Source organism: Molossus molossus, unplaced genomic scaffold (assembly GCF_014108415.1).
Source record: "Molossus molossus isolate mMolMol1 unplaced genomic scaffold, mMolMol1.p scaffold_m16_p_12, whole genome shotgun sequence".
Taxonomy (NCBI): Eukaryota; Metazoa; Chordata; class Mammalia; order Chiroptera; family Molossidae; genus Molossus; species Molossus molossus.
The window spans coordinates 68,820,738-68,840,361 of record NW_023425347.1 but is presented as its reverse complement, the minus strand read 5'-3'; the positions used below and the strand labels follow the sequence as shown (position 1 = coordinate 68,840,361).

At 35.6% G+C, this 19,624-nt stretch overlaps 1 protein-coding gene across 2 annotated transcripts in view; it reads right to left on the bottom strand.

Moving 5' to 3' along the window:
- Window positions 1-19,624, bottom strand: part of SPATA6 (spermatogenesis associated 6) — a 102,842-nt gene that overhangs the window by 53,114 nt on the left and 30,104 nt on the right. The window contains exons 4-8 of one of the 2 annotated variants that reach the window (XM_036256528.1): window positions 18,854-18,895; window positions 17,704-17,828; window positions 12,334-12,414; window positions 7,248-7,541; window positions 3,156-3,243 (exon numbers count right to left, since the gene is read on the bottom strand). In XM_036256528.1, coding sequence (XP_036112421.1) covers window positions 3,156-3,243; window positions 7,248-7,541; window positions 12,334-12,414; window positions 17,704-17,828; window positions 18,854-18,895 — 630 coding nt within the window. The remainder of the gene's footprint in view (window positions 1-3,155; window positions 3,244-7,247; window positions 7,542-12,333; window positions 12,415-17,703; window positions 17,829-18,853; window positions 18,896-19,624) is intronic. The other variant, XM_036256530.1, reaches the window with a different exon arrangement.

The following is a 19,624-nucleotide window of genomic DNA, read 5'->3' as shown; positions in this document are numbered from 1 at the left end:
AAAGTTGAGTTGGACCTTAATGAATGGGTCACATTTGAAAAAAGTAAGAAGAGCTAATTCAGATCGAGGCCGTGTATGTGTGTGATCTTGATCAACTTACTTCTTTAAACCTCAGATTTCTTTAGGATAAATAACTATCTAAAATTCTTGGGGTTACTATGAGTAATTAACCAATGAAATGTATTTAGAATAGTAGCTAACAGAAAGCACATTCAAGAAATGTTAGCGATTATTTGATTCTCCAATAACTTCATGAAATAGATACTATGGAATGAATGTTTGTGTTATCTCAAAATTCAAACGTTGAAGGCCTAATCCCCAAAATGATGGTATTTGAGATTGGACCTCCGGGTGGTAATTAGAGTTAGACGAGGTCATGAGGATGGGGCCTCATGACGGAAAGAATGGCCTTATCAAACGAGACATCAGAGAGCATGCCCTCATGCATATGCTCACGTGTGTTCTTACTCTCTCTTCATTTCTTTCTCCGTGGAGACATGAAGAAGAGGTCACGTGAGCACAGAGTGCGATGGCTGCTGCCTACAAGCTCAGAGAAGAGATCTCAGAATGAAACCTATCATGCCAGCACCTCGAACTTGGACTCTCCAGCCTCCAGAACTGTGATCAAGTGTCTTGTTTAAGTCCCCAGTCTATGGCATTTTGTTATGGCAGCCTAAGCAGACTGATACAATACATAACACTATTATTTCTACTTTACATTTCAGGAGGCTGATTTCCTATGTAGCTCACAAGTAATGAAACTGAGGTCTCTGATTAGTCCAGTGCTACTGCCACTAATATAAGAATAGTACATTTCCTTATTATGAAACAAAAGCACACAGAATAAAAGTGACTTTGTCTCAAAAATGACTCAGATTATGGATCTGTTAATCAAATGGATGTGATATTTAATCAAATATCAAGTAGTGACTAACACTACAGGTTAAAAACGAAATGCAGCAATCAGTCATCAAAATATTCCCTCAGCAAATATCTAATATAGAAATTAAAATCCTCTTTGTATTGAAGTCACCATTCACACAGGGAGTAGTCTGATAGCTCAGAGCCTCTTGCATCCTTCCTCTCTCCATAGTTGACTTTCACTCGACAGGTTTAGATATGACTCAATCTTAAAGGGCAATCATGACTTTAAGCAGGAGAGTTTTAATCTAAAACCTAGCAACTCTATCAATTCATTGTTTCTATCAAATTCTTGAGCTCTATACTGATAATTATTGCCACTATATATTTCCTATGAATCAATGCTGATCTTGGCAACCTCCATAGTACCCCTACTAAAAACAGCTCTGTCGTCGTCTTTTTTCCTAACTTCTAGGTATTAAATTCCATTCTGGTATATAGTACTAACACTATTGCAAATATTTCCTAATGATGAATCTATATACCTATTTGAAACTTCAAAGAGCCCCATCTCCAAATACCATGACAATGGGGTGAGAGCTTCAACATACGAATTTTGGAGGGACACAATTCATTCCATAATGATGTCTTTGCAAAAATAAAATTTATACACAGGTACATAACAGAGAGAGATGAAGGCAGGAAGGGAAAGAGATAAAGGGAAGTAGAGAGAAAAGCAAATACTAGTATGTGTAGATTCTGAAAGGCATATGAGAAGTCTTTGTACTCCTTCAACTTTTCTGTAAGTCTGAAATTTGGCAACTATATATAACCGTTAAGACAAATCAGACACAAGTGCATTCCAAAAATATCTTCCAAATAAACATCTATAGAATTATTTTTTATTTTCTTGTTCTTTTTTTTTTTAAATATGTTTTTATTGATTTTAGAGAGAGAAAGGGAGAGGGAGAGAGAGAGAGGGAAACATCAATGATGAGAGAAACATCAATTGGCTGCCTCCTGCATGCCACCTACTGGGGGATCGAGCCCACAACCTGGGCATGTGCCCTGACCAGGGATCAAACCCGGGACTTCCTGGTGCACAGGTAGATGCTCACCCCCTGAGCCACACCAATTGGGCTTATTTTCTTATATCCATAAATTTCTTCTAAGAGGAGGAACAGAGTACTACATCTGTTCCTAATTTCAAATAACCTGACATTCTAAGTATAAAAGACACTGATTACCACATCTATCTCCTTGTTAGTGCTAAAACATAAAGCAAAATAAATGAGCACAAACTCTGAATGTTCTCAGAGAAGAATGTTTCATTTCCCCACTTAATAAAAAGAGATTATACACAACAGTTTAGAAAGAGCTGGAGGAGCTCACTACATGTCATGATTATACTGTTTCACTCCATCTCGTTTTCCTCTCTCGGTGCCTTTGTCAGTGTGTAGCGAGCTGCTCGAGGCTGCTGGCGAATGAACGGCTGCTGAGTGACCAGCCAACGTCTACAGATACTAGCCCCCAAATATCCCTAATCACACAGTAACGTTTTACCTTCATAAAAATCATCTTTAACTTGAACTAAAGAAAATACTTATCTAACTAACTGTTAGGACCAGGACTAAAGTTTAAAGATATATTCTTAAAAACTGAACCTAAAGGATGTTATATTTTTCGGAAATATAAATATTGTTTATATATTATAATGACAGCAGATATTTGTAAGTCCAGTGTGATAGGGCAGTTTACATGGTAGCATTTACCATGTTATCTTCATTCTTCAATAGATTGTCAAAATAGTTAAAAATTTATTCAAGAATGCCACTTTGTAAATAAATGGCAGAATAAATATTCAAATATACGTGTAAATGTCTGCCCCAAACCTATAACCTTGAACTTTTTACTACAGTATTTCCCAAAGTCTGTTCCACAAAGTAAATAATATATGTTAAGGTGAGGAAAGGGTTCCACAGTCAAGTAAATTTAGAAATTGTTGAGTAAAACAAAATCAAGTTTTAATTTTACTAGAAATTATTAGTCTTTAATATGTTAGTACATATTTTGTATCTCAAAGAGGGAGATGATTTATATAGCAGGGCAGAAATTTTATTAATGTTGGAGCATACCTACATGGGTGTCCCAAAAGTTTAAAAAAAAAAAAAAGCAGCACTATACCATATTATCCAATAATTCAGCAAAGATTTTGTTTCTGTTACTTGATGTGAAATTGAAGGCTTGATGGTCGCCAAGGCGATAAAGCAATGGAGAGAGAATGCGTAGCTCACCATTGTGCATCCTGGACCATCCATCTCTTTCACAGTCTCTGCCAGAAGATCCGAATACAGTATCAGCCCTGGGACTTGGAGGATCAACCTAGAAAAGGAATTCAATGTAAAAACAAACGTAACAGTTTAAATCTTCTTTCAGTCCCATGGTACCAGGAAATCTACTAAAGTACCAGACCACACATCTTCAGGTTAACGTGATCATGACCACATGGTTCATCATGTTTCAACGTCAGAGCATAGTTGAGTATTTTGCTGTTCATTTCTAAACAAAATTGATTTATTAAACTCCAGAATTGTTTAGTTATATATTTGAGCCTATTTAAAACTGAACAGATATCCAGTTGAAATATTCATTACTCCATTGCCTAGTTTGCTTTCCATTATGAAGTCTAAAAACCAGGAATCTACTTGGCCACATTTAAAAAACAAGTTTTAGCCCTGTCTGGTTTTGCTCAGTGGTTAGAGCATCAGCCTGCGGTCCCGAGAGACCCGGGTTCGGTTCCCGCTAAGGGCATGCACCTCGGTTGCAGTGTCCCCGGCCCTGGTCGGTCGTGCGGGTGGCAGCCACTCGATGTGTCCCTTTCACATCGATGTTTCTCTCTCTCTCTCTCTTCCTCTCTCTCCCTCCCACTCTACCTGAACAAAAAATGTCCTAGGGTGAGGATTAAAAAAAAAAAAAAGTAAAAAACAAGTTGTAGCTATTTGCTACTTATCTCCTTAGCATGTAGACTGTGACTTCAAACAGTGTCTTTACTCGGCTGTGTTCAGAGTCCAGCATGCTGAGTGCTTTATAGCTTACAGATAATAACAGCTAACCACATTTTCTCACCAAAATTTAAAAACTCAGTGATATAAATCCTGTAAAAAAAGACAGCTCTATTCATGAAAATGAAAATTTTTGTGCATTAAACAATACCAACAGAGAATACAACCCATAGGAAAAAATATCTGCTAATTACCTGATACATAAGGCATTAATATGCAAAATATGTAAACTTCTACAACTTAATTTTAAAAACTCAATTAAAAGTGGGCAAAGGACTTAAATAGACATTTCTCCAAAAGATATAAAAATGACAAATAAGCACATAAAAAATGTTCAATAACACTAGTCATTAGGGAAATGCAAATTAAAACCACAACGAGATAATATTTCATACGCATTAGTATTACTATTACTGGGGACAAAACAAAAAGTAATAAAAGTTGAAGATGTGGGGAAATTGAAACCCATTTGTATCGCTAGTGGGAATGTAAATGGGTGCAGCTACTATGGAAAATAGTATGAAGGTTCTTCAAAAAATTCAAAATAAAATTATAATATGATTCAGCAATTCCATTTCTGAGTATTTACCCAAAAGATCTGCAAGCAGGGAGCTGAACAGATATTTTGACACTGTGTTCACAGCAGCACTATTGACAATAGCCAAAAGGTAGAAGCAACCCAAGTGTCCATCAACAAACAGATAAATAAAACGAGGCATACACATATAAAAGAACATTGTCCCACTGTAAAAAGGAAATTCTGACAAATGCTATAACATGAATGAACCTTGATGACATTATGTTAAGTGAAATAAGCCAGTCACAGATGGACAAATACTGTATATTCCACTTATATGAGACACCCAAAGGGGTCAAATTCATAAAGACTGACAGCAGAAATAGCAGTTGCCAGGGCTAAAGGGAAAGGGGAGTGTGGAGTTGTTGTTTAATGGGTTTTGAGTTTCAATTTAGCGAGGTGAAAAAATTCTGCAGACAAAGGGTGATTATGATTATACAACAGTGTAAATGTATTTAATGCCACTAAACTGTACACTTAAAAATGGTTAAAATAGGCCCTGGCTGGTTTGGCTCAGCAGTTAGAGTGTCAGCCTGTGGACCAATGAGTCTCAGGTTCAATTCTGTTCGTCCCCGGCTCTGTTCAGCTCATACGGGAGGCAACCAATGAATGTGTCTCTGTCCCTCTCTCTTTTTTTCTCTCCCTCTCCCTTTCATCCACTCTATCTGATAATAAATAAAAAAAATCCTCAAGTGAGGATTTAAAAAAAGTGGTTAAAATAATAAATTTTATATTGTGTATATCTTAGCACAATTTTTATAATTTAAATTTTAAAAAGGAGAATCAAAAGACAAGTCACAGAATGAAAAAATTTACAAATCATACCTGATAAGGTTCTAGAATCCTAAATATATAAAGAAAACTTAGAACTGAAAAACAAACCAATCTATTTAAAAATGGGCAAAAACCATGAATAGACATTTCTCCAAAGAAAATACATAATTGGCTAACAAGTACATGAAAAGATGCTAACATCTTTAGTCATTAGGGAAATGCAAATCTAAACCATAATGATATACCACTCCATACCCCCTAGGATGGTTATAACAGACAGAAAAAAGAAAAAAAACCACCAGTGTTGTTGAGAATGTGGATAAATTGGAACCCTTATACATTGCTGGTGGGAATGTAAAATGGGGCAACCACTGTGGAACACAGTTTGACAATTCCTCAACAAACTAAACTTAGAGTTACCTCATGGCCCTTTCATTCCTGCATATTAAAGCAATTAGGATTAAAACATGTATTCAAACAAAAACATGTACAAATATTCATAGAAGGGCTGTTCACATAACCAAATAGTGAAAACAACCCAAATGCCAGTCAACAGATGATGGATAAACAAAACTTGGTATATATCCATATAATAGATTATTATTCAGCCATAAAAAGAATCAAGTACTGATTCATGCTACAACATGGATGAAAACTCTAAAACACTGTGCTAAGTGAAAAATGCCAGATACAAAGTGCCAATATTGTATGATTCCACTCATATGAAATGGCAGAACAGGGAAAGCCATAGAGATAAAAAGCAGATTCATGGTTGCCAGGAGCTAGTGAAAGGAAGGGATGGGAGCTGAATGCTTAATGAGTCCAGGGTTTTTGTTTAGGATAATGAAGGTCTGGAAATAGATAGCTGTGACAGTTGTAGAACAATATGAATGTACTTAATGCCACTAAATTATATATTTTAAAATGACTGAAATGGTAAATTCTGTTACATGTATTTTACCATGATAAAAAAAAAATGATTCTGCATAAATAAAATCCTACTCTGGACAAATGAAAAAGAAAAAAAATGGTTGTGCCAGTTTGTTTGGGAGCATGCCAGTGATTTCTTGAAACTGCTCCATATTCTTAAAGGCTATTTTTAATACAATGAATGTAAAACTAAAATGTCTTCCCTAAAAGTGTTAACATTTTGCATATGCATGTACCAAATTAAAATTTTGTATGGTTATCAATTTAAGTGTTTTTAAAATCATGAATGGCTATGGGGTTGTGAGGGGCATGTTTATGTTTACAAATACAACTAGAAAAATCCAATTTCCTATACAATAAGGCAAGCAATTTTCTAACTGCGTTTCTTTCTATTCATTTGAAAGCTGAGAGGAAAATCACTTTAATAAAAATGTCAAGGTTTATACAAGCCATGTAAGAATTATTCTATTCTTCCCATCCCCATCAAATAAGGATTTGCTTCAAAGATCCATTCATTATGTAAGGTTTACCCACAAGATATAATTTCAAAGAAAATTTACTTTCCATTATAATTTTTAAAAAGTCAAGGGGAGCCCTGGCCAGTGTTTCTCAGTGGTTAGAGTGTCGGCTTGTGCACTGAAGGGTCGTGGGTTCAATTACTGGTTAAAGGCACAAACCTGGTTGCAGGTTTGATCCCTAGCACTGGTCAGAGCACAAGTAGGAGGCAACCAACTACTCTGCTATTTTAGTTTTAATGTCAATTACATCTACGTTCAATTTGTAGAGTTATTACACTGTACGCAGTATAAGAAGAAAATGGGTTTAACATTACATTCAAAGTGGAGCTTGATCTTTGTCAGGTGTAAAGACTGACAAAAAAATGTTCTTTTATTCTAAGTTACTTTTCCATTTTAGATTGCTAGGCTAACAGTTCAGGGAAATTATGAACATAGGCTAGAAGTTAAAAGAAGTTTTAGAATAATGTTTTCATGAAAGAACAGATTAGATCAGTTTCAAATGGAAATGTTTAAGAGAACACATACATGTCTAATCACAAATGGAGGTTTATCTGTTTCTTTTTTGAATTCATAGGGTCCCAGATTTAAATGGGCCAGCCGCCGCCTGGTGTCTTCAGATAGCTCACACATGCGTCTTTTTGTGTAGGGAGATGGAGAGTGTGATTTTGAAGAAATCGTAGGCTGTTCGTAGTTTTTTGCATTTACACAATATTTACTTCTCTCAGGTGACTTGGATTTTTTCTTTTGTGATCTTGATGTTCTGCTTTGCAGTCTGCCGTGTGATTTTTCAACTGGAGCCGTATGGTACATATATTTATCCTAAACATAAAAAATAAAAATTAACTTGAGTAGAAGAGCTAGCTAGCTAGCTAGCTAGATAGATAGAAAGATTTTATATATATACTTTAAAAAGCAATTTACCGCAGTATAAGCTATCAAAGCCAGCTAAATCAGTCTTTCCTATTTGTGAAGATTCTGGGGGAAGTCAAACTCATATTCTCCTAGAGAACTCTTTGTCTAATAGTTAATTAAGTATACTGTATGAAACTTCCTTCTTACATCTAACAAGTACTTTATGAAAATGAAAACCCAATATTTAATCACTTGAAAAATCTAAGAAACAAAGCCTGAAAATTATCTTTCAGTACACTAAAAAAATTAATGCTAACACAGATTTATTATTTATAATTAAGTGCTCAAATAATTGGATATTAATATAAGAGGACTTTGCTTAGTAATGTTACAAATACACGTCTAATTAGAAAATCTTTATTGAGAAAACTATTAAAATAAGTTTCATTCATAATGATATGATTATAAATATAAACATATATATATACACACACACATATATATGTATATAAATAAAGATTCCTACTTCACAGAAATTCATTTATTGTGGTAGAGTCTGGAAATGATTAACCACAATAAACGAGGGCCGACTGTACAATGTGAAAATCTGAAGAACAGGTTTTCATGAAATGTATTACTTGACTTACACCAGGTGATCAAGGATTTTAAGATTGCCACCAAACCATAACTTTACAATTCAATGACAGATAACTGTACCATCTTAATTCTGGTTCCACATTGTTATAAAAGTAAAAATGTATAAAAGGCATGCTATAAACTTTAATGACTTGAATTCTATCTTTTAAAATAATAGTTATCAGTCTAAAATAAAATAAAAATGTGATTATTTCTAATTTTTTTGCATTATCAGGAAAACGTTTTATTAGTCTCTGCCTTATAAATACATTAAATGTTGTATTATAAGTAAATAAGACCTCTTCGCTCATTATCTAGGATTATGACCTTTCCAATATTAGAGAAAATGGGCAGCTGAGACTCTTTGGATGTCCTCCTAAATTTAATTACTTTAGAAAACCACCAATCCTATCCCCATCTCTACTTTCTTAACCCCCTTCCCTATTTGCTAAAAGTATCTATTCAAAGAAAATAGAATACAAGAGTGAAATAAAAGGGAGAAGAGTAAAATATTTTTTAAATAGATAAAAAGGAAAAAATATATTGTCCTAATTGAAAAACCAAGTCCATGCGTTTCATACAAATCAGCAGTATCAGATTATTTCTTCATCTGTCTTCTAATAGCTGTTGATATGCTCCTGGACCTTCTCCCACCTTGTTCAATGACCTCAACAAGTAATTCAGAATTTTTCTACCTTACCCCATTTCATCTACCTCTATGACATCACACTGACTCACAAAGGCAGGAATGTTAGTACATGAAAGGACCTTTGAGGTTTAATAAAATGTTCAAGCAATGAATCTTTCTAAGACCTTGGACTGAAACTTTCTATTTCTCAATTTCTTTCTATTTCTTTAATTATCTTCTTGTACTCTGTCTTAGATTTCATAATTATGCAGATCCATTATAGCCCAAACTCTGAAAATCCCTTGCTCACCAAAACTCCTTTTCCTCAACCTACTTCTTTTATTCTCCCTGAATCTGTTACTTGCCATCTCAACTCCTCAGTGCCTAGATCTTTCCCCCAGACCTTCATATATTTTTAGTATCTCTTACCTCCAGACTGAGATGAACCCATAATCATCATCTTCAATGCTGTCAATTCCTACTTATCCACCTCTGGTTATACCAAACCTAAAGTAATCAACCCCATCTTCTTTCTTCATGTTTTTGAGCTGAGTATTACTAAAGGGAGTTATAAACAGTGGTGTGTGTACCATAGATAACATGCTATCTAACTGTCCTCCATCCCTAATGCATCCTATTAATGTCAATAAAACTCAAAGCAGGTGTGTTTATGCTGCTGACATAATGGCTTGCTCCTCTGGCCAACAGGATAATTGCACAGGTGACACAAGGAGAGATCTGAAAAATGCGTGTTGTCTTTTACTCCTAAGAACCTTCCTGCCACTATGTGATAGAGCCAAACTGAGCAAGTTTGCCTACAAGATGATGAGAGTCTGTGCCATTGTCCCAACTGAAGTCAAGCCAATGACCTGAAATGTAAAGTCCCTCCCTAGACCAAAGAGGCCGCCAACAGAGAGACTCATGAATGAAGCCATCCCAGATCATTCAGCCCTAGCCTAGCCGGTCCAGACCAAAAGAATCACCAGCCAGTCACAGAACTGTGAGAAACATCTTGCTTTAAGCCACTAAATCAATGTGGCTTTTAATACAGCAAAAGCTACCTGATGTAGTAGACAGACAAACATATTAATAAAGCTATTACTGATATTTAACTAATAATAAATTCTTTGCAGTAGGTAAAATGAATTAAGTAGAAAACTAGTTTTATTCCAGAAAAATCTAATGATATCCTTAATTTTTTTCAGTCCATCTAACTGGTAACAAAACATTCGATTTGAAAATGTGCCAAAAGAAATAAAGATCATTATAAGTATTGTAAACTTCAATAATCTCAATAATTTTTATGATTTCATTGACTTGTCTTCTTAATAACAAAAATGGTCTCTCTTCTTATATTTGAATATGAAAATGTTGCTTTATAGTCATTAAAATTTTAATTGTAATTAATATTCACTTTTTAAAAAGTATATTTATCATGTTCTCAAATAAGATTAAAATTCTGGCTGCTAACGTTCATAGTTTCAATGTAAATGCATATACTCTATTGTGCCTACTACACATTTTCTATTTTATATTTCAACTCTTCTGATCTCTCTCAATTATCTCAATTAAAACAATCTAGTGACAGTCACACAATTCATTAACTACATGTTATGTGCTAGGCACATTGCGTATTTCTCTAATTGAATCTTTAAAGTAGCCTTATGAGGAAGTGGAACCCAGATCTGTCGGACACCAAACCCTATTTTCTTACATCTCTGTTCAATAAAGAACAAATGACAAAGATCGAAATAGCAAGTTTTAAAAAGTTTTCCCAAAACTTTACAGAGGGAAATCTTAGTTCTTAAGTTTAATGAAACTACTAGTGGGGAGACTCTGGAAACAGTTTTACGTTTAGAACGGACTCTTCCACCAAGCTGCACACTTAGAATGTATGCACTTTTCTGTGTACATGTTATACTCCAGACAAAGAAAGACGTCTCTACCCACGCACTAGAATGACATACCCTAATGTGGAGAGAAAACTTTTTTGTCTGAGTCCATGAAAGACAGTTCTAACAATGTACGATGTCTAACAAGTATGCACAGTGTATATCTCAAAAACAAGTAGAAACCTATCTCTACATTTGGAAAGCACAGGTGGTTAGAACTCTAATAGCTGTGTTTCAGCTTGCATTTTAAAAAGATAATGACAGCAAAACTCTGATGTTATTAAACATCTTGCTAAATAAAATATGATCCCTTTGATAATTTTATCATTGTATTTACCTTTCTTAGCTTAAGTCGCAGTTATCATCTTCAGCAAACTTATTCTAAAACTGACAATACAGTAAATTAACACTCCACGCTTCCCATCTTAGGTTCAGTCCTGCCCTGTTTGGGCTCTGTGGGCTTATATATTACTGGCTCTTCATCACAGGCTGGTCATTGTTACCTGGTCATAATGCAACCACATATGAGTAATGCCTAGACATTAACAGACAACCTATGGACAAGGTTGCAAGACGACCCTGGTGACTCAGAATGGAATATTAGACCTGGGTATCTCAGTTTACTAAGGGCAGTTTTCAAAATTATAGAACATACTTAGACAGGAGTGTCTGAGATTCCTTTGATCTGATATTATCAGTATTGTCACCAAACTGAGCAGTAGTCCCTTAAGGAATCAAAGACACTCAAGAAACCGTAACTCACCAAATACCAATATCCCAGCCTGATAAACCCTGTCATATTTGCTAAAAAGGTATCCTTTAGCCCAGCCAGTGTGGTTCAGTGGTTGAGTGTCGACACATGTACCAATGGGTTGCTGGTTTGATTCCCAGTTGGGGCACATGCCCAGGTTGTAGGCCCAGTCCCCAGTGGGGGGCATGCAGGAGGCGGCCAATCAATGTTCTCTCTCATAGATGTTTCAATCTCTCTCTCCTTCTCCCTTCCTCTCTCTAAAATCAATAAAGAAAAAAAAAATTTTTTTTAAGGTATCCTTTGAACTTTCTGCAGTAACCTGGAACTTCTGTAAGATTTATAGAAGCCTCTAATCTAGTCCTCATGGGATGTCTTGATCTCAACATCTTTCTGACAGCCTGACTTCTTTGTATTAAAGAAAGCCCCATAAAGTTTAAAAAAGAAAATAACACCATGGCATCATCTATCACATGCACCACTTTCCACTCTCACATTTATTAAGATGTAGCCAAAGAACATATGTGCATAACCCATAGACACAGAAAACAGTGTGGTGTTGGGCATAGGGAAGAGGTGGGGGCTGGGTGGAGGTGGGGATGGGAACATCTGTAACAATGTCAACAATAAAAATAAAGTTTAAAAAATATAAAAAAAATTTTTAAAGATGCAACCAAGCTGCTAAAACCTGTAATTATTTTACCTATTGACCAAAAAAGGTAAAAACAAATGCAGCAAAAAGTAAGTAAAGTAAATAAATAAATAAATAAATAAATAAATAAATAAATAAAGCTTTCCAAATGCCCATAAATATGAACAGATCAATTAAACCATTAAACACTTGACATCACTAACCTGAGTGCGGCACTTCCTTGAACTTATCAGACATTCGGTAATCACTGAGGTTGTAGAAAATTCCAGCTTTGGAGCAATTCCCTGAGTGGGGAAAAAGGTATTATCAGATGTTTCAATTTAAAAAACAGATAATGATTCGTGATGAATATACGACCTAAAGTAACAAACACTTGTCAAGGTTTGGTGGCTTCATTTGTTGGTTTGTGCTTCTTATTAAAGATAAAGACAACATAATAATATTGAATGTTAGCTGGAAACAGTTTCACTGCTGATGATTCACATACAAGTTGATTATATTACTTTTTATTAAAGTCATGAATACATGAAAATACTTAATGGATTTCAGCTCTTTTTATTTTTACAACTAAAGACATATCTAACTACATAATCAATAAATACTTTCGATAGCTCTGGCCAGTATGGCTCAGCAGTTAGAGCGTCGGCCTGCGGTCCAGAGAGATCCAGGTTTGGTTCCCGCTAAGGGCATGCACCTCAGTTGCAGTTTGTCCCCGGCCCTGGATGGGTCGTGCGGGTGGCAGCCACTTGATGTGTCCCTTTCACGTCAATGTTTCTCTCTCCCTCCCTCCCACTCTATCTGAACAAAAAATGGGAAAATGTCCTTGAGTGAGGATAAAAAAAATTTTTTAAAAAAGAAATATTTTCGATGGTCTCTTCATGTTAAAAAAAATTTCACAGCTCCTGGACATAAGTTGTTGAAAATAAGAGAAGAGAAAAGTCTCTATCAATTCCGCCAACATTTCTTCCCATAATGTAGCTTTCATTCAGATCTATCAATGAATCTGGCTTCTATTTCTTACAACATTTCAATTATGAGCGTGAACACTGTTTTGAGATACGTGAAGACAAATGGTGAAATTCAAAGGAACAGTCACAAAGCACCTGAGAAAATATTTGGAAGTACGCAAGTTATGCATTCACCAAAACATGAGAAGGTATTTTCTGCTCTCAGTGTAGCATCTAATACAGTGGAAATCAGACATTGACCAAAGGTACCTACATCTGTCCTCTACAAACCCAGACTTTGACCTACTAGGTTTAAAGTTTCAAACATCACATATGTTATAGAAAAACAAATCTGACTTGCCTAAAAATTAACTGAAGAATTGTTTTTCTGCAAACATATCTATTATTAATAATATCCATTATGCCTCTCTTAGTTATCTATTGCTGATAACATATTGCTTAACAGTTTAAAACATCAGTAAATACATTATCTCACATAGTTTCCATGGGGCAGGAATCTGGCAGATGCTGAACTGAGTGGCTCTGGCTCAGAATCTCCCATGAGATTGCAATCAAGATGTCATCTGGGTTACAGTCATCTGAAGGCTTTACTAGGACTGGAGGGTCTGCTTCTAGAGAAGTTTCTCTCACTCAGCTTAGGCTGAATGCCTCAGTTCTTTCCTAGCTTTTAGCAAAGACTCAGCATCTCATCAGATAAACCTCTCCACAGGACTGCTTGACATGGCAGCTGGTTCTCTCAAATACAGTGATCCAAGAGCAAAAACGAGGAGGAGGCCACGATCCTTCTGCAACGTGGTCTCAGAAGTGTAACACTCATGCGTCTGCCGTATTGTATTCATTGGAGTCACTAAGTACAGCCCACAGATAAGTTAGGCTAACTTTTCAGTAAAGGGGTACCAGAAATTTTAAAACCACCAGTCTAGCCTCTGACCACAAACTACTTGCATTCCTTGAGAGAGAGAGAGAAGTCCCGATTCCACAGGGCAGGCTGGCAGGCTGTAAACTCAGGCTGAAGCTGACACCGCAGTCTTGAGTGTGAAATCTGTAAGCAAGCCAGAGGCTGGGAGCTCAGGCAGTGTTTCCACACTAGTCTTGAGACAGGATGCTTCTTCAGAAAACCTCGGTTTTTGCTCTTCAGGCATTTAGTTAATTGGATGAGGTTTACCTATATTGGCAAGGGCAATCTCCTGTACTTAAAGTCAACTGATTGAAAATATTAATCACATTCACAAATATCTTCACAGTAATATTTAGACGACTATTTGACCAATAACTGGGCTCCATAACCTAACCAAGTTGACACATAAAATTAATCATCACACCATTTCAAATGTCACTCTATGAAATCTCCAATAAGATGTAATTCATTCATTCAATTCAATCAAGAAGCATTTAAGTACCTACTCCAGGCCAAGTACTATGCTAAGAGTACAATTCAAAAAGAGAAAAATCACTGATTGTGTTTATGACATTCACAATCTAAAGAAGATATTACCAGGGGTGGGTGGAGGTGACAGAAGGTATAGAGGGGATAAATGATGATGGAAAATAAAATAAAACAAAATAAACGATATCATCATCATCAACACCACCATCACTACCGCTGTCATGATCTCCACAGCAATCATCATATATCACTAACATTTACTGAGAGTTCTTTATGTGTTAGGTACTGCTATAACCACTTACAAGGTTTCATTAATCTATCTGCCATCCCTATGAAATCTCTATGTTATAGTGTTTTGCTCAAGTTTACTTAGGTAGCCTGTGATTGCCAGGATTTAATCCCAGGTGTGACTGGAATCCTTGCCACAGTGATGGGGTCAGGAGGACAGCCTAAGACTCAGACAGATGTCTATGCAGAACCACAATTCTGAGGAAGGGTGGGCCTCATTATCTGTCCCTAGGATTCTGACACCAATTCCAATGTGTGGGTTTTCCAATAGCACAAGGCAATTATCTGTGACACCAGCTGGGTATCCTACACTTTAACTCAGCTATGACACTATCTACCTGATGATCGCATCAGATCCCACAGGTTGGTACCACAAGACTGCCCCACCCCACTTCAGATACCAAACCCTAGTTCAGGTTGTCACCTGTGCTTCTGACCAATTGGCTATAAATTGAAGGTTTCATGACCCCCTCCTCGTATTTAATTAATTGGCTAGAGTTGCTCACAGAACTCAGGATGTAGTTTACTGTTTACCATATAAAGGATACAGATGAACATGTAGGTGGAAGATTTCTGCAGAGCAAAGTACTTGGGAGCACAGATCTTTCATGCCCTCTCTGAACACTTCACTCTTCCTGTACGTCTCTCCACATGTTCCCCAACCTGGAAGATCTCTGAACCCAATCCTTTTGGGTATGTACGGAGGCCTCAACACACAGGCACGATTGACTAAATCACTGGCCACTGGAAACTGAACTCAGTCTCTAGCTCCTCTATCCCTCGAAGTCCAGGGTGGGGCTGAAAGTTCCAACCCTCCTCCTTAGGTTACCTAGGAGCTTTCTGGAAATCACCTAATTAACAGTGATCACATCACTTAGAAATTCCAAGGGTTTTAGGAACTCTATACCAAAAAGGGAATGAAGACCAAATATATATTTATTATAAATCACAATATCACTGTCCCGCTGTCCAAAATTAATTCTGACCCCTGCAGTGAGAAAGCTGCTGATTGTTCTGCCGCCCCAGGCTTGGTGAAGTCACAGTTCTCACTGGCCACACAGGTGTGGGGGCGGTCCCAGGCAAGGCCAAATACTCCTGCCATTTTTACCCAAACCTTTAGCAGTGATTCAAGCATAAACATTCTTATTTTATTTTATTTTATTTCATTTTATTTTATTTTATTTTTAGCATCACCCTTTATCCCCTCTATCCCCTCTCCCCACCAACACCCCCACCATCACACTCAAGCTTAAACACTTGGTTTTGTCTTAATTGCCAGTCAGCTTCCAGTATCCTGAAACTGTTGTTTGTGACAATTTCATCCATTTTTACATTTATTTTGTGTGACGAGAGGAATTGGCCAACCTCTCTCTTCATACCACCATTACCAGAAGTCCCACCCTATGTATTGCCTTAGTAGGGCAATATCTTCTGAATATATGTAAAAACAACTAAAATTAAATGAAGAAAGATAACTGCTAATGGTCCATACGCTTATGTTTATATTGCCAATTTGGTATAATGCAGCATTTTAAATTATTTTTAAAAGATCATAATTTAAAATCAGATTTTTTTTCATTGCAAGTTTCTAGACAGCTGCTGAAACACTCTTTGAAGACTTTTATAGTATAGAGGTAGCTAATGGATACTGAAAATATCTCATAAATATATTTTCATAGATTTGCCAGTTAATCAACTTTTATGCTTTCAGCAAGTGAAGTTGATATTTCCTAGGAGAGAACATATCATAAACTTACACCTATAAGAGAAATTACTTAATCACCATATTGGCTCATATATACCCTACTTTCCTTACTCAGACTACTCTAGTATTTTATAAAGTTAGTAAAAATGTCCAAATTATTTCAAGCTAGATAACTTTTGCTTTTTTCTTCTTTGCCACAGCAGAGGTCTTTCCCAGTTTCTCTAAGTGGAAGACATTTTCAGGGATGAAAATATCTGCACATCATCCCAGGAAAGCTGAAGGAGTTGGAAGAAGGATGGTGGAGTCTGCTGTCACAATGCAGCTTTCACTTTTAGGTGGAGAAGCATATATTTCCATTACATGGACATATAATAATTAATCTATCCAAACTCTTTCTAATGAACATTTCAACTATTTCAATTTTTCATTATTTTTTATAATGTGATAAATGAACATTCCTAAGAAAGCTCTTACTATACCAGTGAAAACGTATCTCTAAGATACATATCTAGAATGTCACAGGCCATGGGAGAGTTTACTTTTTTCACACTTTTGACATTGTGAAATTTATTAAATTGTACCATTTTTATGACTATAAAAATGAAGTCATGTTGTTTTACTTTGGGTTCTCTTAAATGTTAATGAGATTGAGCATCTTTCCAAACATTTATTGGTCATTCTTTTGAGAAAAGAGAGCTAGAGACAGAGATAGTAGAGAGGAAGGGAAGAAGGGGTAAAGAAAAGAGAGAAATGTGAAGAATCTAAGGCAAAATAGCACTTGTTATGGTAGATGCATGGGTTTTGTTGACTTATTTTCATTTAACTTCAGTATGTTTAAAATAACACCAAAATTTCATAAACACATTAGATTTAAGCCAAACTAAACTCTAAATTATTTCCTTATATTTCAGATATTGAGGGCTCTATAGTGGCTTTTAACAATGATCCTGTACCCTGGACCATTTGGATCAGTGATTAGAACATCAACCCTCGGACCAAAGAGTCTTGGGTTCAATTGTGGTCAAGGGCATGTACCTCAGTTGAAGTTCAGTCCCCATCCCTGACCAGGGTTTTGCAGGAGGCAACCGATTGATGTGTCTCTCTCACATTGATGTTTCTCTATCTCCCTCCCACTCTATCTGAAGATAAATGGAAAAATATCTTCAGGTGAAGAAAAAAAATGATTCTGCATCACAAATTAATTTAGAAAATAGTAAGCACTTACTCGAAGGCCAGAAAGCCTCCTCATGGTAACCTGGCGGTTTGAATCATGGTGTCCAGAAATTTGGTTTGGACCCGGGAACATGAAATCTCGTGTATTTTCATCATATGTAGACAGTGTTTCACCCACTACAAGAAAGATATCCTGTGATTCAAATTATAACAAAATATTCTATTTAGAAACCAAATTATCAGGTACAATATATATAATGCCCGATGCCTTACTGAAATACCTGCTTCAGGGTCATGGGTTTTTTTCTATGAAAGGAAAATTAAAGTTACGTTCAATGAATTAACATATTTCCTTTTTCAGGCATGTAGTATATATTACTAATTATCCCTACCCCTTTTGTAGAAGGAAGAATATTCATCTAAATTTAGTGAATACCAGTAAGTTCCTTTAAAAATCTTTCTAAAGGTATCAAGTTGCTATGACAGTTACACATCTGAAATTTAATTACAACTCTATAAATTTTTCTATCTTCCATTCTTTTTTACCTGTCATTATAAAGCATTAGAGTACATGTTGAAAAAAATATGGACATTTTCTGAAATTTATGGTTATCTGAACTAGGTATATATTTAATATTCAAAATTTTTCAAATTACTAGTTTTTATTAAAATATAGCTCTTTTTCATATAAATAAGTAATTGATTAAGACGTTTCTTCTATAATCGTAGATATCAGTAATAGAAATAAAACTATCCTCCATATTTTAACTCTACCTATTCTAGGGATTTGTAATGTTTGCTAAATAGGTAAGGTTTTACTCCCCTCCATTCTCAATAACAGTCCACACACAAAAACAAAGATAGTTGACTACTTTACCAACAAAGCATATAGTTTTAGGAAAATCACAAAAACCTAACAATGTTTATAAATGTCACAAAATATACTAGAATGCTATCAGGTTACTTTTTGCTTTCAATTATTACTATTTATTCAATTTTAGAACAGTGTGATCAAATGCCACTTATGTCAATATTTCTGTATAAGTTATTTTGGCCTATTGACATTTTATACATAGTGGACCATTACTAGAAACTCAACATTATTCTCAATTTGGGAAGAAGGGGAAAAGGTGAGATATTTAAAAAGCATTTCATTGAAATGGGTTCATATGTCAATTACCTCATAAAAATACAATACATACCTGGTGGAACTAGTTGAATCAACTCAAATAATGTTGTATCATCTGCAAGTTTAAAGAAAAATTTTCTTAAACAAATTAATAACAAACAAAAGTTAGTTACTTTACAACAGAAGTTACTAAAAGTCAAAGTAATTACTGGGTAGACTACATATATGTTTCTATCTTAGTATACTCTGTGTACATGTGTGTGTGTGTGTGCACACGCACGTGTGGTGTGTGTGTTGATATGTTTTTTATGGCTTTACTAATCCATAGTACACATTAACCCTTCAACCTCCCTGGGGTTTTCTTTCTAATTTTTTAAAGACTTTATGTTTTTAGTGTAGTTTTAGATTTATAACATGATAGAGAAATACAGAGATTTCCATATCCTCTGCCCCCACACATGCATAGCCTCCCCCCATTATCAACATTACTCACAGAAATGGGTACTTTTTTTTTTTTACCAAGGATGAACCTACATTGCCATATCATAATCCCCCAGAGTCCATAACTTGCCTAATGCTTTACTCTTGGTGGTGTATATTCTGTGGGTTTGAACAAATGTATAATGACATAATTCCATCATTATAGTATCATATTTTCACTGCCTTAAAAATCCTCTGTTCTCTCATAGCTTTTAATAAGCTCATGAAGTAGAGGAACAAAAACTGGAGCAGCAGGCCTTAGGACGAGAAGGGAGGTAAGAGACAGTGGCCTGATAAACTAGCTAGAGGATAGAACTGGATCTTGAAAAGATAAACCAAATGAGTACAGAGTAAACTAAAAATA